The sequence below is a fragment of the Apiotrichum porosum genome (assembly GCF_003942205.1).
Source record: "Apiotrichum porosum strain DSM 27194 chromosome Unknown scaffold_10, whole genome shotgun sequence".
NCBI classification, from domain to species: Eukaryota; Fungi; Basidiomycota; class Tremellomycetes; order Trichosporonales; family Trichosporonaceae; genus Apiotrichum; species Apiotrichum porosum.
In genome coordinates, this window is record NW_021167117.1 from 285546 (window position 1) to 310921 (window position 25376).

Here is a 25376-nt window from a genome sequence, read left to right on the forward strand (position 1 = left end):
TCTCCCGCTCACGACACGCCTGTGGCTCCAGTCCAGAGTACGCGATCCGGCCAGACCACACAAGATGATCGCTGCTGGCCAGACGCGGCCCGTCACGGTGGCCACCGTCCGCATCGCGCTGGACCTCGCCTGGCTGATGGCTCCACGTTGCTGGCAGGCGATCATGAACCCCGACTGCAAGGAGATCAGGCGGTGGGTGGCTGCGCATGTGGCCTCGCTGGTGGTGGAAGCGGTCGTGCCCGCTGCACAGTGAGTGATGGGGGTTGATCGGTGGCGAAAGTGAGGCAGACGCTTATCACCCAGACTGTGGGCGACCAGCCGGTTGCTCGACCTTGCGGAGCGTTCGCTGTCGACGGGAGAGCCGGCAGAGTGGGGGCCGGCTCTGTACGCCGGCGCACTGGTCATGTTCTTCAAGGTGTTCACCCAGTACATGACGCCGTACTTTAGCATGGCTGAGACTATGGTCATTGTGAGTGCACATGGACGCTAGCTGCTCTGACACGACCATGCAGGATGAAGCCAAGATCAAAGTGGAAAAGTCTTTCTTTCGCCTGCAGCTGCGCACGACGATGGAGCAGTCTGCCGACCCCGTCCACTCCGGACTGATGACCGAAGCGTCCGTCCACGCTGGTCTCGGATACATGGCGACGGGCAGGACCCTCAACCACAACCTCACGCACATGAGCAATAAGATCCAGGCTGTCGGTCAGCTGTTCTCCTTCTTCATTTCGCTGGGCACGCAACTGTTTGTGGTGATCCACATCCTCCAAACCAACGGCAGCGCGATGGTCAACACAGTGTTCATTGTGTTGTTCACGCTGCCTGTCGTGGTCAAGCTGTGGACCATCCAATCAGACCACATGGTGCATCGCGGATGGAACCCCAACAACTCCACGTACATGGGGTCGGCCCTTCGAGACGTGATCAGCGGACCCAGTCGGCGAGACGAGGTAGCGCTCTTCGGGCTGGACAAGTGGTTGCTGGGGATCTGGGAACAGGCCCAAAAGGATAACAACAGGGATCGATGGGAGGCCAACGACGCGCGACTTCGGCATGGCGCAGGCCTCATGGTCCTCACCAGTGCCCTGCAGAACGGTGTATTGGTGAGCACACACTCCCAAGACGGCTGTGTGCTGACCCGGTGCAGATTCTCCTCGCCACCCGTGTCCTCGGGACGAACAGCTCTCTCGCATCGCTTACACTGCTCCAAACGGCGATCATGACATTCTCGCGGGACATTGAGCGGGCGTTCCGGCACGCCCGGCGGGTGATGGACATTGTCATCATCCTCGCAGCCTATTTCGGCGCCATCGACAACGAGAAGGCTGCACCGGACGGAACTGTTGATTACGAGAAACGCCGCACCGCAGGCGGGATGAGCATCGAGGTGCGTGACCTCAGCGTCACCTATCCGAAGAGCGACAAGGCAGCCGTGCACGGCATCAACCTCAAGATCGACGCCGGCGAGACGCTCGCCATTGTCGGCTTCAACGGCGGCGGCAAGACGACGCTTGTCAAGGCCATCATGGGCCTGGTGCCGTTTTCGGGCGAGGTGCTCGTGAACGACATGTCGACGGCACAGTACCGACGCGCAACGCTGTACCAGCGAATCACGGGCATCTTTCAAAACTTTTCAAAGTACCCTCTCACTCTGCGTGACAACATTGGAGCGGGCAATGTCGACGCCCTCCGTCGCGGCGACGACGAGGTCCTCCAGCAAGCGGTGGAGCGCGGTGGTGCCCAGCATGTGGTCGAGCGGACGTCTCTCGACTCGTTGTTGAGCTACACCGAGGCCGGTTCCGAGAGCCACTTCCGCCGGGCGATGCAGGACCAAGAGGGCGACAGCGAGAGTGAGAGCGAGGATGACGACGCCGAGAACGCCGGTCCCAACGGAAAGGACACCAAGAAGACCAACGGAACCGCCACGGTTGACGACAAGAAGGAGTTGGATGGGAACAGGAACGGCAACGGCAACGACAACGACAAGGCCGCCCCCAAGAATGGCAATGGCAAGACTGGCCGCAAGCCCAAGAGGACCAAGACGGGCAGGATGCCCTTCTGGATGCTGCTCAAGTATCTCTCGGGCGGGGAATGGCAGCGCATCGCGCTCGCACGAGCGTTTATGCGGACGGACCCGGACCTGGTGGTCTTTGACGAGCCGACGTCCGCGCTCGATCCGCGCGCCGAGGCCGAGCTGTTCGACCGCCTGCACTCGCTGGGAACCACGTGTACGACCATCTTCATATCACACGGGTTCGGCAATGTGCGGCGCGCGGACAAGATTGCGTTCATGGACGACGGAGTGAGTTGCAACTACTACATATCGCTCGGGACGGGGGATGCTGACCGTGTGCAAGACTATCAAGGAGTACGGGACCCACGACGAGCTCATGGCCCTTGGCGGCAAGTATGCCGAGCTGTTCGCCCTGCAGCGCGACAGGTTCGGGTTCGATGGCGACAAGACGTCGTCGTCCGGCAGGCAGTCGCCCAAGAGTGAGGTGGATAAGGATGAGAATGTCAGCGTTGTAAGCCCATAGAGCTGTGGCAGGTATGCAAAGTGGCCCAGTGTCGTCTGATTTGGCAGCGAAAGGGGACGCAGTTGGCCACCACGCCGTCGACAAGCATCACTGAGACACGTTCATCACTCCACAAAGTACACAAAGACTTGGTTGCATGAATGGAGGACTATGGCCACCACACAGTATACGACAATGGTCACGACGTAGCCGTCCGCCTCGGTTGGGCGAGGGCTTCTGACTGGTTGCGATGGAGTGGACATATGTGTGTGGCGCTTTTCGGGGGACTTCTGAACAGGTTCGAGTTGATGCACATGTGGGGGTGGACTGGGCTGGATCACTTGATTGGCTTGGTGGAGTGGAGTAAGGGTGGGTGTGTTACGAGCAGGCTTACATCTGCTCTCGTTGTGGTGTTCCGCTGCGTCTGCATGGTGTCCCTCTACGACCCTCCCCATGAAAAGGTTGGGCGAAGGCGAGGGCGAGACGGCAGGATCCGAGGTGGGGAGCTTACAGGAGGTCCACGAGGGCCGGATGGGAATACTGATGCTTCTCGAGGACAGAGAGGGCGAGTATGAGCGAGTAGAGGTTCTGGACCGAGTCGCGGGGCGTCGAGAGGCCGTCGCGGTGGATGGCGTGGGAGACGGCAATCTCGCCCGTCTTGCGGTGGAACACGATCGAGCGCTCGAGGTTGGAGAGAACGACGAAGCGGACCATGGGTTCCTTGCGGTACGCGTCCTTTGCGAAGCGTGTCCACACCTGGGCACCGTTAGCAAAGGAACAGGTCGTAGGGGTATGGAATGGCTCACCTGGCCAAGGAGGGCGAGGGCGTCGTAGTGGAGACACGAATCGGTCGACTTCTCGCAGATGACACGGCCGCGCGACGAGTCGTACGCAGTGCCAATCTTGACCACGGCAAGGATGGCGTCCATGAGCTCGTTGGAGACGACAGTGGTGGGGTGGAGGTCAAGGACGACGGCCGACGAGCCACCGACGCGGCACTCGAGGGACGCACTGTGGCCGCCACAAGGAGGCGAGGTGACGGTCCAGAGACGCTGGCCATCGAGACACTTGTTGCGAGGCGTGTCCTCGAGGAGGGCGGCGTTAATGCTCAGAAGGAGCGTGCCGTACACGATGCACTGGAGAGCGTGGTAGCCGTCCAGACGGTCGACGGCGATGAGCTGGCGCGCAGTGAGAATCTTGGCTCCCGCCGAGCCGTCGGTGAAGAGCGAAGGGTGGACGCCCTCGGCAAGGTATGCCAGAAGGTTGTGGTGGAGCTCGTCACGGATCAGGCGACTGTTGTAGGCAAAGGCGAGAGGGAGGTTCTTGTCCTCGGCGGGGCAGCATGAGATGGGAGGGTGGGGCGCGCAAGTGTACTGGACGCTGGGAAAGGCGAGCGCGTTGAGGTGGTCAAGGAGGATAGAGACGTCGTGGCAGACGGCAGGGGCCGCGATGGAGCACTCGACACGGCAACCGCAGCTAGAGCTGCTGCTGCTGTGGGAGCTGCAAGTGCAGATGGACTGGTGAGCGCAGCCGTGACCGCACTCCTTGGTGATGATCTGGATACCGGGCATGGTGAGTATTCTTGTGGTGAGTGTGGAAGAGTGAGCAAGAGAGAGAGAGAGAGAGAGAGAGAGAGAGAGAGAGCACGACAGAAAGGACGACGACCAGCCGAGGGGCATGTGAACTAGTGTTGTCTGTGTGGTCGTCGCCAAGACATCGACAGCGGTGCCCGCACGGTGCTACTCGCAGCCCTCGTCATGGTATGGGCATTGTTGTAAGGATCGTAGGACAGAACGACGGCGCGCACAAGGTCGGTGGCGCAGGCATGGACCGCCTGGCCGAGGCCATAACGCAGCTCAGGACGAACAGGTGGTGCGAAGTGTTCTTCCGTTGGCCACAAGCATTCACACTACTGCTTGTCACACAGCGATGAGTGGAACATCGGGGTGAGCTGATCTAGTGATCTGTCAATGCCGACAACATGGCGTTGGGATCCGATCAGATGGTCCCCTACCGCAGCTTCGCAGATCGCAGAGTTGTCCGACGTCTGCCCGTTAGCGGTGACCTATGACTGGGCTTCAGGGGGCACTCAGGTCTGTAGGGAGCGTCTCTGTGTCTGTGGTCCGTGGGAGAACGAGGCTTGTTTCTTGGTGAAGGCCAGTGACTGGAACTTCGTTCCGGTTCCCATTCTCGGGCCGTGACTGCACGGTGTGTGATATGTGTAATCTGCCAGTGGTCAGTGAAGAACCCAACGACGTTCTCGCACCCCGTAGCTCCTGGTGTCTAGTGTGTTTCTCTGGAACATTCGGCTATCACCGCCAATCGCATGGTCGGCCCGAGCCGTGCAGGGAAGTGTGGCACCGGCACATAGCGCAGAGGGCCCTTTGCTCAAACCCACATGCACCCTCGCTTGGACAACGTTAGACGATATTGACGACGTGTCCATCTCAGCTCCGTCTACATCGGCTGGACTTGCGACCTCGTCTGCGTTGGCGAAGTTGGCTGAACTGTGGGCACGCAGAGGCCGATTAAACACCGGGCAGCACCGATCGGCTGGGGCGTGGCAGTCGCCATGTGGCGGATGATACAACAGTACAACAGTCGCGATGACTTTGTCACCTATCCAAAATCCGAAGCAGACATATCCATGCAAGCACATCTTGTGTCCCCTGGCTCCACTACAGTCGCCAGTGGATGTGTGCGAGTGCATGTGTGCGAGTGGCCGGCCGGGTCTGGTTTGCGGGGCATAAATGACATTGTACACTGAATCAAGCTACTGAGCAACTCTACGAGCAACTCTACACCTACGAGAGAACCTACATGACCTCCTGCTACATTTAAATGGGCCAGGGCATGGTCTGGGTAAGGTTGTTGTGAACTGCCTTTACTTGGGTATAAGCTTCGAGTCCATAAGTTCCCAGCTCGCGGCCGATACCCGACTGCTTGAAGCCGCCGAAGGGAACACCGGCGTGGAGGAGAGCAGCCTGGTTGACCCAGACGGTGCCGGCGTCGAGCGCGGCCGACACACGGGTAGCCTGGCGGGTGTCGTTGGTGAAGACGGCGGCGGCGAGACCAAAGGTGGTGTTGTTGGCGAGCTCGAGAGCGTCGGCCTCGTCCTTGAAGGGAGCAACGACAACGACGGGGCCGAAGATCTCCTCCTGGACGACCTTCATGTTGGGGGTGACGTCGGCAAGGATAGTGGGCTCGACGAAGAAGCCGCCGTTGGACTGGGGCCACTTCTGGCCACCGGTGACGACACGGGCACCCTCGGAGCGGCCCGACTCGATGTAGTTGATGACCTTGTCGCGCTGGCCGGCCGAGATGAGGGGACCGAACGAGGTCTTCTCGTCCGAGGGGAGACCGATGGCGCAGGCCTCGGCACGCTTCTTCAGGGCAGCGAGGTACTTCTCGTAGATGCTCTCCTGAACGTAGACCTGGAAATGTCAGTCGCTATTTCCAACGCCATAAGGGACTCAGTCTACTCACACGCGACGAAGCACAGCAGTCCTGGCCCGAGTTGAAGTAGATACCAAGGGCAGTCCAGTCGGCGGCCTCCTCAATGTCCGACGAGTCAAAGACAAGAAGGGGGGACTTGCCGCCCAGCTCAAGGGTAACCTTCTTGAGGTTGGACTCGGCAGCGGCGATCGAGATGCGGCGGCCAGTAGCAACAGAGCCAGTGAAGGCGACCTTGTCAATGTCGAGGTGACGGGAGATGGCGTCACCGGTGGTGGCACCGAGACCCTGTACGAGGTTGAGGACACCAGGAGGGAAACCGGCCTCAATGGCAAGGTCGCAGAAGACACCGGCGGTGAGGGGAGTGAGCTCCGAGGGCTTCATGACAATGGTGCAGCCGGCAGCGAGAGCGGGGGCGACCTTCCAGAAGAACCTGATCGAAAGTTAGACACCAGCGCGGGGACCAGGAAACACAGAAAGACGTACATCAAGGAGGGGTAGTTCCAGGGGATACTGCAAACGTCAGCCAGAGCATCGACAACTATGGGAAGCAACTCACATCTGACCACAGACACCGATAGGCTGGTGGAGGGTGTAGCAGAACTTCTCCTCGCCAAACGAGTCGATGGTCTGGCCAAAGACCTTGTCAGCGATACCGGCGTAGTAGCGCAGGCAAGCAACGGAGTCGGCGATGTCGGCGTCACGAGCGATACGGATACCCTTGCCCGAGTTGAGGCTGGCGCAATGTCAGCAGCTGCAGGAATGCCTAGAGCAGGCGGATGGCCTTATCGGACGTCACTCACGACTCGAGGGCGGCAATCTTCTCAGCATCACGCTCAATGAGGTCGGCGTACTTGAGGAGAGCGGTCTGGCGGACAGTGGCGGCGACCTTGGTGCCCCAGACAGTCTTAAAGGCGTGGCGAGCGGCCTTGACGGCCTTGTCGACGTCCTCCTTGGAGGCGTGCGCCACGTCGGCGAGCTTCTCGCCAGTCGCGGGGTTGACGCACGAGAAGGTCTCGCCGCCCGAGGGAGCGACCCACTCGTTGTTACTGACGTCAGTTGGACGGCCAGGGAACAATGGTCCACACTCACATGAAGAGGCCGGTGGGGACAGCGAGCTCGCCGTGCCCGGGAACGTTGAGCTTGGTAGTGTAGGACATTGTTGGTTTTGGAAAAGAGGTGTTGGATGTGGGAAGAGACGGTGACTGCCGGCCCAGCAGGTACTTATGAGGTCACGACATCTCAGTTCAGGCTGCACACGGTGCGCGCTTCTGGGCGCTTGCGATTGCCGACCTGAACTGGCGGTGGGCACTCCAATCAGGCGCGACAGTCTAGCCGGCGACCACGGGTCTCTGCCCAGGGAGCGCCGCCTGCCCAGCCATTCAGGCATTAGAGTTTATCCAGGCTCTGCCCACCTCGTCTGCAGCCTCGTCTCCGTCGTCTCCCTGCAGTCACCATTGGCTGGTTATCTGCATTGGCGACTTTCACGAGTGATGCAAGGACCGTTGGCGACGGTTGTGGGAACAATAACGGAGGGGGGCATGATGTCCGTTTACCCGTCGCAGTTGGGCTTTGCTGTTGAGATGATGGAGGATGAGCAAGCCATCGTTCGGCAGAGATTACGATTGCGGGGAACCAGGAGGCAACGTCTAAACACGCTGGAGCATAGACGACGCAGACGAGCGCAAGGGTGCTGGGGAAGTAGATTAGTCTCGTCAAGCGCGATAAGAGGGGAGGAAGAAGGAGGTAGCCATATGGTTCACAGGTACACATGATTCAAGGTCGATGTAGAGAGATATCAAGATGTCAGGCAAAGATGCACTGGCTCTAGGGCATATGGATGGTCGATGATGGTCCATTAGAGACTGGGCCAGCTATACAGATAATTGTTCAGATAATTGCTAATCTGCCAATTAGCAGCTTAGCAGAGTGTTCATCCGAGAACCGAGAAAAATCAACGCGCTGTTCGACACCTTTCACCGTCCATGATATCAACACCGCACAGCGCTAAGAAGCTACCAGGTACCAGGCTGTACTGGTCCCCTCTCCCCGCGGAGTGTCTATGAGTTCCGGCGCTTAACAATCGCCAGTCGAGAATGTAAGCTTTCGTCGAAATGGCCGAGTACACGGCATCCATCATTCCTCGCAAGCTCGCAGCAGCCCAGGTTGGGACACCGAGTGACGCGCCCAGCCATGGATTTCCACCTGAACCCCAGTTGCGGCCGTATATTGAAGCCTTGGTCATCACTCAACTGGCCTCGTCATCCACTCGCACCAGAACTTGTCGGACACCAAAATGTTTGCTGTCGGATTTCGGGCCCGCTATATCTCGCACACGGCCCGGCGACGCACAGCACACCGGTAACCTCTTGGGTCGTCTCGCAATCAATCGCAGCCGTTTAGATCAGGTGGGCAAGGTTGGGGCGGACCATCTTGGATCCAGGCTCTGCGGCAATAAGGACACAAGACGCCGCAACAGCCATTTAGCTTTGCTCATGGGTTGTCGGGCCCGAGTTGAATTGACGTTGACGGCCCGTCTGCAGTCTGTGCAAGGGGTAGCTCCTGTCGGCCACAGTCACCAAGGAGGGGAAGACGTACCGGATATGCACCTCCTCCCCCATGGCGCCCCATTGTGCCAAGACGCAGCAGCCGCAGCAACCCTAGTACCCCAGAACCGAAGAGAAGGTTACGAAGCTCGCATGCCACAGTCAACTGCGTTGTCGGCGGCATGGTGGTCAACGCAAGAGCTGAATAACTCGGATTGTCAACTATATGTGTGTGGGTCATTCGGATTTGGTTGACGTTAGATCAGAGATACGAGAACTGATCAAGACGTCTACACCCCGTTCCGCTCATGAAACTCTCCGGGCCAGACGCAGTGACGGTGGGTCGTGTCGTCGAGCCAAGCCTCCCGGGATGATTCAGTCGGCTTTTTGCGATCTAGAAATAGACACAGACAGAGTACATGCCGGCGGCCAACGGCATGTTGCTCCTCATCGACTGTGGAGGCAAGATGACATGTCCAGGTTGACAGCGGAATGGAACCACCCCCCCAGAACGCCTCCCGAACATGGGGTGTGCGGGGAAGTCACTCAGCCGCTGAGGTAATTACCGCAAAAACCAGCTGCGCTTTGCGATGTGGAGCTTGTTCTTTGCGCGGCTGTATGAGGGCACAGACGAGGAACGAGCACAACTGTAACGACAATGACCTCCTGCAGTTCGCATCGCGACTGCGCGTGGCTGTGGAATACGGTGCAGATCACCGCTCTGTCGAGATTCGACATAAGCTTTGGTAGGCCGCGTCATCCGCAAGTCACCGCAAACACTGTCATCGTTGGTCTCTGTTTCTTCAGCCAACCTTATACAGTCTGCGCATCCCAAGGGGTTAACAGCAGGATATGTTGACAACCGATGTGGACCCTGCGACCCGCGCAGCTAGTGATCTTGGACTGCGACCGTGCGCAGCTGTAGTGATGGTATAAGATCGCTCGCTCCAGCAGCTTGGGCACTCCTCAGGCCTCGACAACTTTCGACAACCTTCGACAACCATGACCATCGCCTTCACTCTGGCGGCAGCGGCTGGAGCCGTGCTGGCTAACGCCATGCCGGCACCTCGTGCGGCCTCGCTCGACACTCTTTGCACTTCATCCAGTGTCGCCGGACTTTTGCCTTATGACGCCATCCTTGGCGTGACCATTGTCAACTCGACCGTCGGCGTCAACACGGGCACGTACAACAGCAGCGGTACCCAGTACTCTTACTGCAACGTCACGTTCCAGTACGAACATGATGGTGTCTCCGACGCCGACGTCTGGGTGCAGTACATTCTCCCGGACCCCAGCACCTTCAAGAACCGCTACCTCTCGACCGGCGGTGGCGGCAACGCTATCAACTCGGGTGTGCCTACCAACGGCCTCGCTTACGGCGCTGTTGGCGGTCGTACTGATGGTAAGTCGTGACAACCCTTGTGAGATGATACATGTAAAACTGACACAGGCACCAGGTGGCTTTGGCGGTTTCGACGCCGAGTTTGACACCGACGGGGTCGACGTCCTTGCCAACGGCACTGTTAACATCTGGGTCATCAAACTCTTCGGTTACCTTGCCCACCATGAGATGGCCGTCCTCGGCAAGCAGCTCACTCGCAACTTCTACAGCCTGGATGCCACTATCAGCACTGAGGTCACCAGCGGCGACGGAACCACCAACTACGTTAACACGACCTCCACTGAGACCAACGGCACCCGTCTCTACTCGTACTACCAGGCATGCTCTGAGGGTGGTCGTGAGGGCTGGTCGCAGCTCCAGCGTTTCGGTGACCAGTTTGACGGTGCCGTCGTTGGTGCCCCTGCCTTCCGTTACGCCCACCAGCAGGCTAACCACATGTTCTCGGCTGTTGTCGAGCAGACCCTCGACTACGTCCCTCCTCCTTGCGAGCTTGAGGCGATCGTCACCGCCATCATCGACGCCTGCGACCCTCTTGATGGCCGTACCGACGGTGTTATTTCGCGCTCCGACCTCTGCCTTCTCAACTTCAACCTGACCTCCGTCATTGGCACTTCGTACTACTGTGCTGCCAGTACGGCCAGCTCCGGCATGGGTGGCAATGGTGGCGGTTCTTCCGCCCCCGAGCAGTCGGGCAACGTCTCCGCGCTGGGTGTTGAGGTCGCTCAGACTATCCTTGACGGCCTCCACGACTCGAACGGCAACAAGGCTTATCTTTCGTGGGCCATTGGAGCCTCGTTCGCCGACGCCACTTCATCGACCTACAACAACGCGACCGGCAAGTGGGAGCTCCCCGACATTGGCATCGCTGCCACCTGGATCGGTCGTGTGCTCCTTGGTCTCCAGGAGACGGACATGTCCCTCACCGGTATCGACTATGACCAGATTGTCGACTGGATGTACTACGGCTGGCAGAACTACTTTGACACTCTCCACACCACCTGGCCCGACCTCTCCCCCCTCAACAATGCCGGCGGCAAGGTCATTCACTACCACGGTGAGGCCGACAACTCGGTTCCCGTTGGCTCGTCGGTTCACTACTACGAGACCGTCGCCAGCACCATGTACCCCAGCCTGAACTACACCGAGGCCCACACCGCCCTCGCCGAGTGGTACCGCCTCTACCTCATCCCTGGTGCCGCTCACTGCGCCACCAACTCGCTCCAGCCCAACGGCCCCTGGCCCACCGACATGCTCTCCCAGGTCATCTCGTGGGTCGAGGATGGTGTCGTCCCCACGACGCTCAGCGCCAACGTCACCGAGGGCGACTTTATCGGCTCGCAGGACATCTGCGCCTGGCCTCTCCGCCCTTACTGGAACAGCAACACCTCCATGGTCTGCCAGTACGACCAGGCTAGCATCGACACGTGGCAGTACACCTTCCCCGCGTTCAAACTCCCCGTCTGGTAAACCCCCAGGCGACTTTTATAATTGACCCTTGAAGTCAAACCGAAGAAGAGAAGTGAATGCAATATCAGTGATGCTGCTGTCAAATGAAGCTGGGGAGTTTGGAGCCCAGCATGCACTAGCTCTGGCTCGTACATCATCTTCATAGAGACGTACATGCACAACCCATGTCTTCGCCAGACCCCAAAGTGAGGGCTTGGAAGGAATGTGGCGGGAGCGCGGGTGAGACGGTATCCTGGGCGAGTGTGTGGTGTCAGTCATCGTCCAGTTGAGGAAAGGGCGCTATTGCAATGTGGTCGATGGCAAGGCAACGCCATGATCCGCAAAGAGGACCTAGTTGGTACCCAGGTCAAAGCTGCTAGAGCCAAAACCGCTGGAACAACCGTCGCGCTCCCCCTTTCTGCAAGTGTGTCGCGCATGCACTTTGTGTAGTGGTCGACGTTTGGTCCGCCGTGCTCGAACTGTCTCTCTTTAGGGCATGACATACAAGTCTGAGTCCGACATGCATGTCATCGGCCTGGTTGTGCAAGTGAACCGTCGTGGGGTGAAAGGGTTAGTGTCGGCCGAGACTGACGAGCTCACGAGGTCCTGTCCTCTGTTCCCCTTCGTCTGCTGCTTCCTCCTCCTTCCGTGGGCCCTTGGCCAACACACCACAGACCGCATCCTCTTCCTCCCTGGATATCATCCCCCTTGTCTTGCCTTACTTGCAATCGTCAAGAACATTGCACAACAAGCATCGCACTTCCAGAAGAAGGACTCACCGTCAGAACGTCACCAGTCAATTCCGAGCTTCCATTCCGAGCATCGCTGACTTGCCCCATCACGTGACCGTCCCGGACCTCCTATTGACCGAACGCGCGCAGTAACCTTCACCCCACTTCCATCCCTCATCGCATGTTATAATAATGTCTCGACGTCGCTCCTCAACGCCACCAACCGACTCTTCAGACGACATGGCCGGCCCCGCTTCCAAGCTCAAGCTCTCTCCTAGGCTGAAGGCGCTCATCGCTCTGCCCTCGGCGCGCGGTTCAGCGATCCCAGCCCCACCCCTGGCTAAGACTCGCGCTATCCTGGACCGCATCCGCACCGCCGGCGAGGCAGGCGGTGTCGGCCGCGACACCTGGATCTCGCTGTCCACTGCGACCCTCTTCACCGTCAACTCTCCCGAGTCCATCTGCCAGCTCTACGACTATGCCACCGAGGGCAACGAGCTCCCGTCCAACATCTTGACTGCGGCTGTAAGTTAACCGAGAAATGCACTTGGGACGACTCGGCATCGGCTAAAGCCGAGACGTGGTGGATGGTGATGCTGACGAACAGATCATGCGCGAGACCGGCCTCAAGTGCATTACGTTTGGAGGAGTGAGTGATGAGCTGTGCTGAAGAGGTCAGGAGGTTGTATGCTGACTGTGCAGGTGCCCAGGGTAAGCTTACAAACCACGTCTGCGGGAGGTCAACTAATAGCCAGGCAATCAACAACCTCAATGCTCTCCGTGCCCACCTTCCCGAGAATGTCGTTGACGGTCTGTCGAAGAAGCCCGTGAGGTGAGTCTGCCCACCGGCTTTCAGTGAACATGATAGCAACCTCGGCATTGCATCAATACCGACGAACTGACTCGTTCTCAGGGAACCTCACGACATTCCTGCTCTGTACCAGCGTGGCCGCAACCTCTGGGACGGCATCTACGAGCCTCACGCGCAGAAGCTCGTTGACAAGCTTGGCGACTCGCACCCCGACATGCCAGTGCACATTCTCAACTCTCACTACGGCCCCCTGCTCTCCGACCCTGTTGGCCACGTTGGGGACAACGACTTCCGCCTGGGTCGCCTCCTCACGTCCGTCATTGCCATTGCAGCCCTCCGCGCTCAGACTGGTGTTGGACCCCAGGTCACATCGCACGTCTTTGGCCTCAAGAAGGCCGTCCTCCCTGACGGCGGCGCGGATGGACGCGAGATCCAGGGCCAGGACTGGCTCGTGTCAGACGACGGTGTGAGGTGGCTGATTGAAAGTGTCGACGAGCTCAGTGCCGAGGTGCGTGGCGACAACGTCCAGTAGAGTGATCCAGCTTCCAGTAATGGACCAAAAGAGATAAGAAGTGAAGTGGACTATCATGGGGGCGATCAGTGTTTGTGCTGGGAATAGAAACCGTCCATGCATGTTTTGTGTTTGTACAGTACGTGGCCCCTGTCAGAACAGCTAACTTCTGATACGCCAGTCCTCGTCCTCACCTCCTCATCACTCGTCAGTTCCCAGAAGTCGTCCACACGTGCGCACGTGTCCCCTGCACCTTCACATGCCTCACACAGTCTTACCCATTAGCTGGACGGGACGGCTTCGGTATTGCGGTCGCGGCCACCCGTCTTCATTGTTGCTCGGAGAACGCTACCCCACATTCCTGTCCAGCTCCCCCCACAACCCCCGAAAGGCAGGCTGCGAGCCTGTGTCTCTGCGGGCGGGCCGCTTGACCGGACGCCGTTGCCATGACCACAAAGGGAGGGGCCACTGGCGGCGTGGATGGCTGCGGCTCAGTCCGTGGACCAAACCCACCACACACGAAAACAAAGCCCACAGGCAAAAAGCAATAACACAGGCTCAAAGCTGTTGCCATCAACACAGGATTTCGGTGTCCTTGCATGCTCACTGCAGTCCGTCGCCGCCGGCTGGATGCAACACCCCGCAACCCCACATCGCTTGTCCGGAGTCGGTAGATGCCCCGGCGGGAGTTGTGTCCGAGAGATGGGAATAAGTCGGGTTTTCTGGGGACGGATGAAAGGTCCCCCGCATTTACTCCAGCCGATCCAGGCCCCAACGTTCAGCAGACAAGACACGGTGGTGTCCAGACGAGTCAGTGGCCAGTGGCCAGCAGCTTGCCTTGCCCCAGCATGAAGGCCTGTGGTCGTGTTGCAGACCATGATGCGGGGCCATGTCGTTCTTTGCTGCGGGGTAGACGGCGGCATTCAATGACAACAGTTTTCCCGATGACGACGTGCCTTCTTACCGTCTCTGGATCGCATGCCCCCATTTGGCCGCGCTCCAAGCCGCAAACCCAGACCCCCGCTGTACGTTGTCACCCCGGCCTCCACAAGCGCCTGACCCGCCTGGTCCCCCAAGCCTCCCATCCGATACGCCAGGATCGCCAGCATTCAACGTGGGCAAGCGAAACAGGCGGCCGGAGGCGTATTTCAGCGGCGTGGAGGCCTCTATCGATACCGAGTTGCGATACCGAGGGTGGTGACTCGGCATTCCCAGGTCACTGATTGCCTTTCGGATATCGCTTTCAACCTCTCAACTCACCACCGAATGCCGTCTTCGTTTGCTGTGTCCAACGAGTCGTGTTGTTCCAGCAGTGATGAATGCCCCACAGTGCCTCGTACGTTCATGACGTCGCTTGCCCCGGTTGGTTCGCCCCAACCCCAGGGACTACGTGATTCAGTGGAACCATACCCCGCTCCGCAACATAAAAAAGTCGGTGGTTAGGACCATCTAGTTTGTCCGACCACCACCCCGCCAACCACCTGTCTACGAGCCCCAGTTCACCGCTTTCTTAGCCCCCGCACGTAGGTCGGTCGGACACTCCACAGGCCCCGAAGCTTGTCCCCGCGCGGTTGACTGATACTGATACATAGAAAACGTAGACCTCTTCCCCTTCTTCCGAACTTCATCCCCCCCCACTCTCCTTCTCATCCACCACCATGTTCGCCTCGATCCGTACCCTCTCGACGCGCGCTCTCCCCCGCGCTGCGGCTTCGCGTGTCGTCGTCGCCCGCGCCACCATTGCCGCCCGCGCCTACCACCCCGTCCCCGCTACCCCTGCTGGCTTCTCTGGCCTCGAGTCCGTTCCCGGCAAGGTCGAGAACGTGGGCACCCCCGTCAACGTCAAGACCGGCGCTGAGGGCGGCAAGCTCTACGCCTCGGCTGAGGAGGCCATTGCCGACCTCAAGTCGGGCTCGCTCGTCCTCTCCGCTGGTTTCGGTCTCTGCGGTACCGCCGAGACCATCATCGCCGCTATCCACGCCCGCCCTGACATTACCGACCTCACTGTTGTCTCGAACAACGCCGGCAACGTCGGTGCTGGTGGTCTTTGTAAGTGGAGTCGGGAGATAAAGCAAGGCACAGTCCGCTGATACCCTCCGCAGCGCCCCTTATCGCTACCAAGCAGATCAAGAAGATGATCCTCTCTTACGTCGGCACCAACAAGGCCCTCCAGGACGCCTACATTGGCGGTGAGGTCGCCATGGAGCTCAACCCCCAGGGTACCATTGCCGAGCGTCTCCGTGCCGCCGGTGCCGGTATGCCCGGTTTCTACACCCGTACCGGCGCTGGTACCAACGTCGAGACCGGTGGCATCCCCATCAAGTGGTCCAAGCCCGACGCCGAGGGCAAGCAGAAGGTTATCGTCCCCGGTAACAAGAAGGAGGTCCGCGAGTTTGACGGCAAGCGCTACATCTTCGAGCCCTCAATCCACGGTGACGTCGCCATCCTCCGCGCCTGGAAGGTTGACAAGGCCGGTAACTGTGTCTTCCGTTACACCACCAAGGCCTTCGCCACCCTCGTCGCCAAGGCCGCCAAGGTTGCCATCGTCGAGGCTGAGAACATTGTCGAGATTGGCGAGATCTCGCCCATGGACGTCGACCTTCCCGGTATCTACATCGACCGTATCGTCCCCGCCACCGTCGAGAAGAAGATCGAGCTCGTCACCCTCACCGAGGAGCACGCCTCGTCCGAGGACGCCGGCTCGAACAAGTCTGCCGCTCAGCTCAAGCGCGAGAAGATCGCCCAGCGTGCCGCCAAGGAGCTCAAGGACGGCTACTACTGCAACCTCGGTGTCGGCATGCCCGTCCTCGCCGCCAACTACCTGCCCCCCGGTGTCAACGTCTGGCTCCAGTCTGAGAACGGTATCCTCGGTATGGGCCGCTACCCCACCAAGGAGGAGCTCGACGCCGACGTCATCAACGCCGGCAAGGAGACCGTCACCCTCGTCCCCGGTGCCTCGACCTTTGACTCGTCCGAGTCGTTCACCATGATCCGTGGTGGCCACGTCAACGTCTCCATCCTCGGCGCTATGGAGGTCTCGGCTACCGGTGACCTGGCCAACTTCATGGTGAGTAGTTTAAAGCGAAATACACCCGCCTGGGCGGAACATCGCGAGATTGACCTTTTTTCGTCTTCCTCTCGCTGACAACCTTCAGATTCCTGGCAAGCTTGTCAAGGGTATGGGTGGCGCTATGGACCTGGTCTCTAGCCCGGAGACGACTTCTATTGGTAAGCATCACTCTGGAAGACACGGAGAGACCTCAAACGACGAAAGAGATGTTGGGTGGCACCTGTTGAAAGTTCCACAAATCTCCGGTCTCCTTTGCCGTGTTTAGTCTTCTCCAGTCTTATCTTGCACGTACAGCTTGCTAACACCCGTACAGTTGTCGTTACCGACCACACCGACAAGTACGGCAACCCCAAGGTCAAGCAGGAGTGCTCGCTCCCGCTCACCGGCAAGGGTGTCGTTTCGCGCATCATCACCAACCTTGCCGTCTTCGACGTTGACCGTGAGGGCGGCTCTGGCCTCACCCTTGTCGAGATTGCCAAGGAGTCGTCGCTCGAGGAGATCAAGGAGAAGACCGGCGCCACCTTCAAGGTCGCCGAGAACCTCGGCAGCTTCTAAGTTTCTATCAAAAGCGCTTCACCATGAAGCGATAATACCAAAACTTGAAGACGTTGGCGAGTGTACAGTTAGGAGAAGGGTCATTGCATTGCATTTGTAGAGCATCAGATGAAGAGTATCGGATAGAACAGAAGACCAGCCGCGTGTGAGGATACCGAGATTGCGTTGGGAGTGGACGAGCCATTGGGTGCTCTGGCTAGTGGGTGTATGAGGTGGAGTTGTTCCACCTCCGCATACAATGACGACCATAAACAACATACGATTTTTGACTGGGCACACCCTTTCTCCAACTTTCGCTCATTGCACCGCCTCGGCCGCCCTCCCATGGCCCATCCGTACTTGACGTTATTATATGGGCTCTTTACATCGATGTTCTTGCCATCCTTAGGCCGCATTGTCCTTCCCAAGTCCCTTCAGACGTTGAGGCCTAACACCCTCCCACCACCGCTCTTCTGGGCGGGAGAAGGCCAGCTCTGCCGAGATTGGACAAGTTTCTGGCCGGGGCGAGGGATGGCTCATGAGAGGTCCATATGACTGGCTTGGTCAGTAGGTGCCCACGATTCCCGACTTCAGAGAGCGGTTTCTCACAGTCGAAGTACATCTAGAAGCCGTGTCCAGTTGCCGCGGATGTATTTGCTGTTTGGGATGGCTAGCGCTGAGAACCTCATTGCATTGAACTGGCACGCCGAGCATCCTGAGCATAGGCCTGGCCGCAGAGAGGGGCGTAGGAGGGGGGCCCATAAGCCGGGTGGCGATCCACAAGTACAGTCAACCACGATCAACCACTCTTCCTCGTTTCAACACTTCTTCATTCTCGTCTCTCATTCTTCATCCTCGCCACCTCTTGACATCCACCCCCTGTTCCTAACTCCTCGGTCGCGGGGGGACTGCCAAGCCCACACGATCCCTCTTCGCCTTGCCACAGCGCTGTGAGTCGCTTGTGTACACGTTTGCCCAGCATCATGAGCCGTCGCGTCGTCTACACAAGTAAACTAACTCTAGCAGCACAGTATCCGTCATTCAATCTCCATCTTCCTCAGCAACAACCAGACCCCGTCACCACCGGCCACCGGTTGGGTTGGATTGGATCAACAACCCACCTATCCCTACTCTTAACTCCAAGGCTCACATCGAGACATCCTCCTTCCCTCAATCCCATTTCCGCCTTCCCTTCATATATCCTCCTCAACAATGCCCGCTGACCGCTTGCACAGTGTGAGCGATGAGGGATCTAGTAGAGGAGGGTTGACTGCCCCCACAACCATTTCCAGCCGCCGGTCGTCGTTGAGGTCGGCCGTCTCAGCCGCCTCGGCGGCCTCCGCCAACTCGCTTTTCGAGCAACTGTCCTCCGCCATGTCCCCTGCAATGCCCAAGAAACGCATTCCCAAAAATGTAGCTGACTGTGAGCGTCGACCCTCTATCAGTGTCACTACTCCGGCCGATCAGGACTATGCCATCGCCATGTTCGACGAGGCCATGGAGCACATGAACAAGAACAACATCTTCCCCGAGGGTGTCCGCAGTGTTGCGTCCTTTGACGACTGGCGTCGCATTCACGGCACCTTCCCCGTCGAGGTATCCAAGCAGTATCTCAACTACTTCGCATCCACTAGCCGTGATGCTTTGGGCAACCTTTCCCACGTCAACGTCGTAATCGGTCTGTGGCACGCCTTCTGCGCCGCTTGGAAACGAATCTCGGGGAAGAAACTGCCCAACTACATTCTCAACGACGGTATCGACTGGTGCAACAGCATACAGGGAGTCATCCAGCTTCCCAACCATTCACCACAGCGTGCTTACATGCACCGCGAAGCCCTCCAGGCCCTCTCATTTGAGATCTGGAAGGAAAAGTATCCCCTTTCACTCCGCGAGCGGGTCTCCATGACTACCTTCCTTGCCCTAGGAATCGAGACCGGTGTGAAGGGTGGCTCCATCCTCATGCCCAAGGCTTCATACATCAAGCAACTTCAACTTCAAGCCCAGGGCCAGTCAATCCTTGGCCGTATCGACCGACAGGCATCCCGTCACCTCACCATCGGCTCATGCTACGGCAACTTTGTCATCCATGTGATCAAACGGTTACCAATTAATGGCATGCTGGGCCCGAACCTGCTTGTCGGTTACTACACCCCCACCTGGGCCAAGGAACGCACTGGGAAGCCTGCAATTTCCAAGGACGAAGCCAATCGCCGTCGCAAGCTCAAGCGTTCTCGTCGTCCCAAGTCCCACGTCATTGGTCACCAACCAGTGCTGAGTCAGGACGCACTGGTCCTCGTGCTCATCTCACTTGTACTGGATGGCGGCCTCACCGTCGAGCAACTCGATGAGGTTTTGCATCCCAGGTTTGTTGGTGACAAAACCTGGGTCACATTCGAGGTTCCTGAAGCCTAGTGAGTCTGGGCTGCGCCACACTTATCTGACACGTCCTCAGCCGTTCACTCCCGGTGTTTTTGCAGACCGATGGTAAACCTATCTCGACCCCATGGATGACTCGTCGTCTGGAGAAGATGTCCCTGGAGCTCGGCTTCCAGCGTCTCACCACCGCCATGCGTTTCCGTCACGCCCATGCCCAACCTTTCAAGTCTCACAAAGGTGGGTCCATCTGGCCAGACTCAGAGAGAGGACAATAATTCAACTTACCCACAGTCGCGGTCAATGATATCCCTCACCTCGTCAACCTTCTCAAGGAAGCCAGGGGACGTGGCAATGATGTCGCGTCTATTGAAGAATGTGGATACATGTATGTGACCTCTCAATAGCCTTGAGCTGACCCACAGTCAGCCAGAAGACCAAACCATCGCAGAGGCCCTGGAAGCTTTGAAGGAATGGACCCTCGTGGATCTCTCAACTCCGACGAATCTCAACAATGAGCAGATTGACAACGTGCGACAGGCTAGTGAGTGGACTGTGCATCTGTAACAAAACCTAACACACCAGCCGCCGCTCGCAATGCTCAACTGGAGGCCGCCAGGCAGGACCCCACTGCCACTGATGAAGTCGTCAGGGACTTTGAGTGGATTTACCATGCGGCGAGTAGGCAAGCATTCCGTGCTGTGCTTCTTCAATCTCGAGAGGAGTACTTCAAGGCTAGGCCGGACGACTGGAAGACCACTCGGGTCACTGACGTGTATGTATCGCAGTCAAGCCTGAGCTCCGCACTGTAGCCACTGACCACCCGCCCAGCGACGACCCCAGTCAGGCATATGGCAAGTGGGATGAGTGGCGCCTTGCTCTCACCGGGCTCTCGTCCGATGCCTCAGCCCTCTTAAAGCTGCTCCAGCTCGCTCAGAGGGCCCGCAACTTTGACGCCCCCCAAGTGAACCCCTTCTATGACCTTTTCGATGACAGCAGCGACCGTCGCTACGAGTGTGGCTACATTTGGGACTCTGATCCTGAGGCCGATGACGATGTGGAGACTGAGGGAGAGAGCGAGACGGACGGGGAATAGAGAGGGACACTGAACACTCATGCGCGAGACGGATTTGGGCCGACCTTATATAGCGTATCGCGAACACCAGCACTGCACATAGCTTCCATACCCGCTGCTAGTTCAAACTCATGTTAAAAAACAACACCTGTGAATAACGTTTGGGTACATTGTTCAACAGGCCCGCTGCCAAACTGTACCGTCTCTTTCTCTCCGCCCCATTTCAGTAGAGTCTCCAGTCTTTGAGATACCAGATTCGGCCGCGGCTGCGCCTCACGCTCGCACCCAGCAGGCTAATGAGTGTAAGTAATCTCGCCTTGGACAGCACACGCCGCTCATGCCCACTCACGGGTCGAACGAAAAGGAAATGGGCCTGTCGCGCGATGGTGAATCGCCAATGACCTGTGCGGCCAGGAGGAGCAGTGCAGCAATGTCAGGGTACCTCTCGCGGTCCTCGGTACACAGCCCATAGGGGGAGTGCACAATCTCCCAGCCACCGCCGCGCATGGATGTCGTCCACGCCGCATCCCACATGGCCGCCGACTTGAGTTTCTGGCCCAGAAGAAGGTACTTGAACACGGCCTCCTTGGTGGGCTTGGTGCCGAGCTCCTTGGGGAAATCGGGCGCGCTGGACTCGACATGGCGCGTGAACAGGTCGCGGATCGGGCGGGATACGGCATAGCGCGTCAACATGCCGTTGAGGGATTCGACGTGGGACAGCTTGAGCTTGAGGGTCTTGTTGGCGAAGCGGGGGTGGCCGACATGCATGAGTCGGAGGAGGAGCGCCACGGTCTCGGGGAGTTCTTGGAGCCTGAGGGTGGTGGGCTTGTCCTTGAGGAGGGTGTCAAAGGTCGAGCTGGATCAAGTCAGCAAAAAGCTGGCACATAGGTGACCACCAACGGGACCCACCTTGACAGCATGAGGATGTTGGAGTTGACTTGAAAGGCCACTTTACCCTCGGGCCCACGACAAGTGATGGTCAGGTCTCCCTCATTGTTGAAGTCGGGGTGGAAGTTGTCCTTGATGGTCAGACTGCGGACAGAGGCTTGGCAGTCCGCAACGGAGGTTGAGAGGGAGCTCCCACGTCCGCTGCTGTGCTGTGCGCCCTTTGTGCTCAGGCTGTGAACCGACAGCCTGGAATCTCCCGCGACGGTTGAGAGGGAGGTGTCGCGGCGGCTACGGTCTGCGCCCTTGGTGCTCGCACTGACGCCGGAGGCTTGCCCGTCCTCTAGCTTGCGCACCAAGGCTCGACACTCGGCCCACGTCGCGGAGGATATCTCGCGGCTGCTACCATGCGTGCTCTTGCTGGTGGAGCTGAGGGTCGAGGATCGACGGTCTCCGGCGATGGTTGAGACGGAGGAGGCCGCACGGCTGCGGACTGAGGAGTGGGAGTCTCCGGCGATAGAGATTGAGGTCTCACGGCGGCTGCGGTGCGAGCCCTTGCCGTTCGGACTGAGGACCGAGGACTGACGGGTCTCGGCGATGGTGGAGATGGATGTCTCGCGGCGGTCGCGGGGCATGCTGTCTTCTGTGTCAATGCAAGAAGTGGTCAAGTGGGCAAAGTGACGAACGGTTAGTGTGTGTCGGTGGGAAGCACATCTGGATGCGGTGCCGAGGCGCAGGGGAGGAGCCGCATGGGGGAAGTTGAGTCACTTTGCCGTCCAGAGCCGGATCGGTAAGGTGCCTAGCGCAATCTCGGAAATTGGCCGGTTTGATAACCTGTCGCCTCCCACAGTGGGGTGGTATTGGTCGCAAGAGGCAGATGTATCAGTCCCTAAGAGCTTGGGCTGTAAAAGCACCAGGATTCTGGGCACGACAGATTGAGGCCACACGGGAGACGACAGCTACGCAGCATGGAGTTCAGGCCTGTGGCGAGAGGCACGACTTGCAGCAAATGTCAATAAAGCCCCTAGTAAATCGATATTGCACCGGTCGTGGCTTCTCTGAGAGACCATATTCATCAAAACGTAATAACCATTGCCTTCCGACATCCTCACTACTGTGGCAACAACCAAGTCCTTTTCTTTCAAACTGCCCGTCTCGCCGTCACCTCTGCAGCCCTGCGCCACGCGCCACGCCGCCTATCCTTACTCGGTATCCTTGTGGACACCAACCTCGCCAAACTGCTCCTCGGTGTCAATGACGTAGTCACGGAAGTCGCGAGCCTTGACACCCTTGGAGAAGAGAATGTCGAGGTCCTCAAAGGTCTTGCCACTTGTCTCGGGGAGACGGAAGTAGGACCAGATAATGACGAGGACGATGAAGAAGGAGGGAATGAACGCAGCCTTGCCCTTGAGGTTGGCCTCGGTCGGGTTGAGGATGTACGGTGAGACGATGGTGTTGATGATGGTGATGATGTACTGGAGACCACGAGCGATACCGATAGTCTTCTGACGGATCTGGGCCGAAGGCGTCTCTGCGGCGATGACGAACGCGACAGGACCCACGGACCAGCCGTAGCCAAAGAACCAGAGGATCAGGACTGAACCCTGTGCCCATTGGATGGCAGGCGTCTGCTTGACGCAAGCGAGGATTCCGACACACAGCATGGTGGGAAGCATCCAGAAGAGACCGGACATCCAGATCGTGTAGCGCTTGAAGCGCTGCTGGAGGGGCATGGCGAGGAGGGTGCCGAAACCGGCGACGCCGTACGTGCCGAGAGTGAGCTTGAAGGCGTCGGCAGTGGCCATGCCGGCCTGCTTGAAGAGGTAGGTCTGGTAACCCTGCACAACAAATCCAACAAGGGCCTGTGCGCACCACGCGACAATGGCAATCTCGGTGCGGCGGCGGTCGACACCCTTGAAGCAGTCGCCGTACGAGGTACCGAAATCAAGGTTCTTCTCGAGGTTGACAGTGTGCTGGATGAGGGCGCAGGCGTCCTCGTGGTTGACGTCCTTGGTCGAGAGGCGAGCGAGCGACTTGACTGCATCCTCGTTGCGACCGCGACGGACGAGCCACCAGGGGGACTCTGGGGCAAAGTACGCGCCAATGAAGAGCCACAGAGGGAAGATCCACTGGAGGGCAAGAGGAATCTTCCAGCCCCACTCCGAGGTGTTGCTCTGCAGACCTGTGAGGACACCAGCGCCCATGATGTGACCGATAACCCAACACATGTTGACATAGGTGGGTCCGTAGTGGCGGAGGGCGAGGGGGAGTACCTCGACAGCGTAGGCGGCTTTGGTCTGTCAGTAGAGTTTCATGAGAGCGCGAACACGGAATAACTCACGCGCAATGACATTGAGGCATCCAAACGGGATACCACAGAGGAGCTGCCCGGCAAGAAGCATACCAGCATTCTTGGCGTCAAAGCTCAGAGTGAAGAGGCCAGTGAGAAGGACCAGGGAGACCATGATCACCTTGCGGTCTGTGGTATGTCAGTGGGTTGGCTGAAGAGATGCTGGATGCCAACTCACGCCCAAAGCGGTCAACGACGAAACCGTTGATGTAGATACCGACGACGATGCCAGCCACTGAGGCGACACTGAGAGCAGTCTGCCACCGAGCAGGGACCGAGTAGGTGCCATTAGGGAGCTTCTCGCCAAAACGCTTGCTGAACGTGGGGTAGGCGTAGAACGAATTGAGCTTGAAAGACAGTGTCAGCAAGGGTTCTTCCAACGTGTCCCCACGGGGTGGCTCGAACCACCAACAAACTCACCAGAATGGTGGCGTACGACTCCATGACGATGTTCATAGAAACGATGAAGGAACAGAACAGGGCGCTCTTGTACCAGCGGAACGCCTGTCCAAGAGTCATGCTCTCCTCGGCCGCTTTGCCGCGCATGGCAGCGGCGACGAGAGCCTCATCCTGGTAGTCGGCGTGGTGTTCGTCGTGGGCCAAGGTCGCGGCGACTTCCTTCTCTGGAAGCGTGGTCATGGTTGCAGGTGATGTGGTGGGGTAGGGGGCTGAGCCAAGCTGTGAGAAGACGGGGGATCGTCGTCCCTGCTGACGTACCATTTATATCGTCTTCAAGTTGTTTTCATCTCCCATCCGCCTCGGCTCCAGGAATCAATCGAGGACGCGGAGGAACCTGTGGACGGAATACGGCGCGCATAAGCCGTCACCTGACTCGGTGTGCTCACCAAGCAGCGGCGAGTTGGCCGGTGGAGAGCAGCAATGTGAGATGCCTCTCGAGCGGTGGAGCAGGACGGGCTCCCGGGTACATGGGGTGACGGCGAAGCCCCCGGGGATACGACTGGGAGATTCTCGGATGAACAGAATGGGGAAAGGTGGGCAGGGACGATGCCAACTGAGGGGATTCGTTGTCGGAACTTGAGTTTTGGGATGAGTCTTTAAGTTGGACTTCGTACTTCGAGATGAGGAGGGGAGAGGAGTTCGAGATCATGGCAGTGGGTTTCTTTATATTCCAGATCGTCGTCTTCAAGCAATTAACCTAGACCACTGAAGTCGAAGCCGACGCTGATAATGATACAACGACAACGCCCAAGCGAGGCGTTCGGCAACTCTGTTCACGGACCTGGCGCTGCACAGGGTGTGACCAGGGGTGCTGCACTACGCAGTATCTTCCCTGCTCTACATTTGCACTGAGGTGTGGGGCGCCGTACAGTAAAACGACGTCGTGCAATGGCACCATCTAGGCATCATCAGTGCACTCTGTGTCGCCAAAACGCAGCCTTCTCGCGATTCTTGTTCGACATCCGTTTCGCACTTTTCGTTTGGTTATCTTTCGCGGCGGGACCCCCCCCCCCCCCCCCCCCAACTCGCACCGTTTGCACAAGCACGTCCCGAAGGTTTCACGAATACCGTCCACAATGGTTCACGCGGTCTCGGACAGGTCTTGGCATGGTTTGAATGCCGTCCTGTGCGGAGAACACGCGACTCGCGATAGTGGCCCCACGGGTTTCTGGGGATTTCACGAATAATTGTCGAGAATTCCTTATGTATTCGAG

At 58.5% G+C, this 25376-nt stretch overlaps 9 protein-coding genes across 9 annotated transcripts; 5 read left to right on the forward strand and 4 right to left on the reverse strand.

Moving 5' to 3' along the window:
- Positions 1-64: 64 nt before the first annotated feature.
- Positions 65-2537, forward strand: EHS24_001238 (uncharacterized protein; the record flags this gene model as incomplete). The annotated part of the gene is made up of 5 exons (XM_028617039.1): positions 65-249; positions 304-469; positions 513-1103; positions 1148-2302; positions 2358-2537. The coding sequence occupies 5 exons, from the start codon at positions 65-67 to the stop codon at positions 2535-2537; spliced, it is 2277 nt and encodes a 758-aa protein (XP_028474346.1).
- A 486-nt stretch (positions 2538-3023) lies between these two features.
- On the reverse strand, positions 3024-4087 carry EHS24_001239 (uncharacterized protein; the record flags this gene model as incomplete). The annotated part of the gene is made up of 2 exons (XM_028617040.1): positions 3024-3272; positions 3323-4087. The coding sequence occupies 2 exons, from the start codon at positions 4085-4087 to the stop codon at positions 3024-3026; spliced, it is 1014 nt and encodes a 337-aa protein (XP_028474347.1).
- Positions 4088-5353: 1266 nt separating this feature from the next.
- Positions 5354-7129, reverse strand: ALD5_1 (aldehyde dehydrogenase (NAD(P)(+)) ald5; the record flags this gene model as incomplete). Its single annotated transcript, XM_028617041.1, has 6 exons — positions 5354-5950; positions 6003-6402; positions 6456-6482; positions 6529-6705; positions 6773-7018; positions 7062-7129. The coding sequence occupies 6 exons, from the start codon at positions 7127-7129 to the stop codon at positions 5354-5356; spliced, it is 1515 nt and encodes a 504-aa protein (XP_028474348.1).
- Positions 7130-9517: 2388 nt separating this feature from the next.
- EHS24_001241 (uncharacterized protein) lies at positions 9518-11384 on the forward strand (the record flags this gene model as incomplete). The annotated part of the gene is made up of 2 exons (XM_028617042.1): positions 9518-9917; positions 9973-11384. 2 exons carry the CDS (start codon positions 9518-9520, stop codon positions 11382-11384), a joined length of 1812 nt encoding a protein of 603 aa, XP_028474349.1.
- A 950-nt stretch (positions 11385-12334) lies between these two features.
- Positions 12335-13437, forward strand: EHS24_001242 (uncharacterized protein; the record flags this gene model as incomplete). The annotated part of the gene is made up of 5 exons (XM_028617043.1): positions 12335-12619; positions 12702-12743; positions 12797-12805; positions 12850-12926; positions 13008-13437. 5 exons carry the CDS (start codon positions 12335-12337, stop codon positions 13435-13437), a joined length of 843 nt encoding a protein of 280 aa, XP_028474350.1.
- A 1637-nt stretch (positions 13438-15074) lies between these two features.
- EHS24_001243 (uncharacterized protein) lies at positions 15075-17041 on the forward strand (the record flags this gene model as incomplete). The annotated part of the gene is made up of 4 exons (XM_028617044.1): positions 15075-15465; positions 15519-16483; positions 16572-16644; positions 16800-17041. The coding sequence occupies 4 exons, from the start codon at positions 15075-15077 to the stop codon at positions 17039-17041; spliced, it is 1671 nt and encodes a 556-aa protein (XP_028474351.1).
- Positions 17042-18394: 1353 nt separating this feature from the next.
- Positions 18395-20489, forward strand: EHS24_001244 (uncharacterized protein; the record flags this gene model as incomplete). The annotated part of the gene is made up of 6 exons (XM_028617045.1): positions 18395-19431; positions 19473-19633; positions 19688-19781; positions 19819-19937; positions 19979-20168; positions 20225-20489. 6 exons carry the CDS (start codon positions 18395-18397, stop codon positions 20487-20489), a joined length of 1866 nt encoding a protein of 621 aa, XP_028474352.1.
- A 102-nt stretch (positions 20490-20591) lies between these two features.
- On the reverse strand, positions 20592-21988 carry EHS24_001245 (uncharacterized protein; the record flags this gene model as incomplete). The annotated part of the gene is made up of 4 exons (XM_028617046.1): positions 20592-20596; positions 20754-20761; positions 20818-21324; positions 21378-21988. 4 exons carry the CDS (start codon positions 21986-21988, stop codon positions 20592-20594), a joined length of 1131 nt encoding a protein of 376 aa, XP_028474353.1.
- A 567-nt stretch (positions 21989-22555) lies between these two features.
- On the reverse strand, positions 22556-24342 carry EHS24_001246 (uncharacterized protein; the record flags this gene model as incomplete). The annotated part of the gene is made up of 4 exons (XM_028617047.1): positions 22556-23643; positions 23695-23832; positions 23882-24050; positions 24124-24342. The coding sequence occupies 4 exons, from the start codon at positions 24340-24342 to the stop codon at positions 22556-22558; spliced, it is 1614 nt and encodes a 537-aa protein (XP_028474354.1).
- Positions 24343-25376: the final 1034 nt, after the last annotated feature.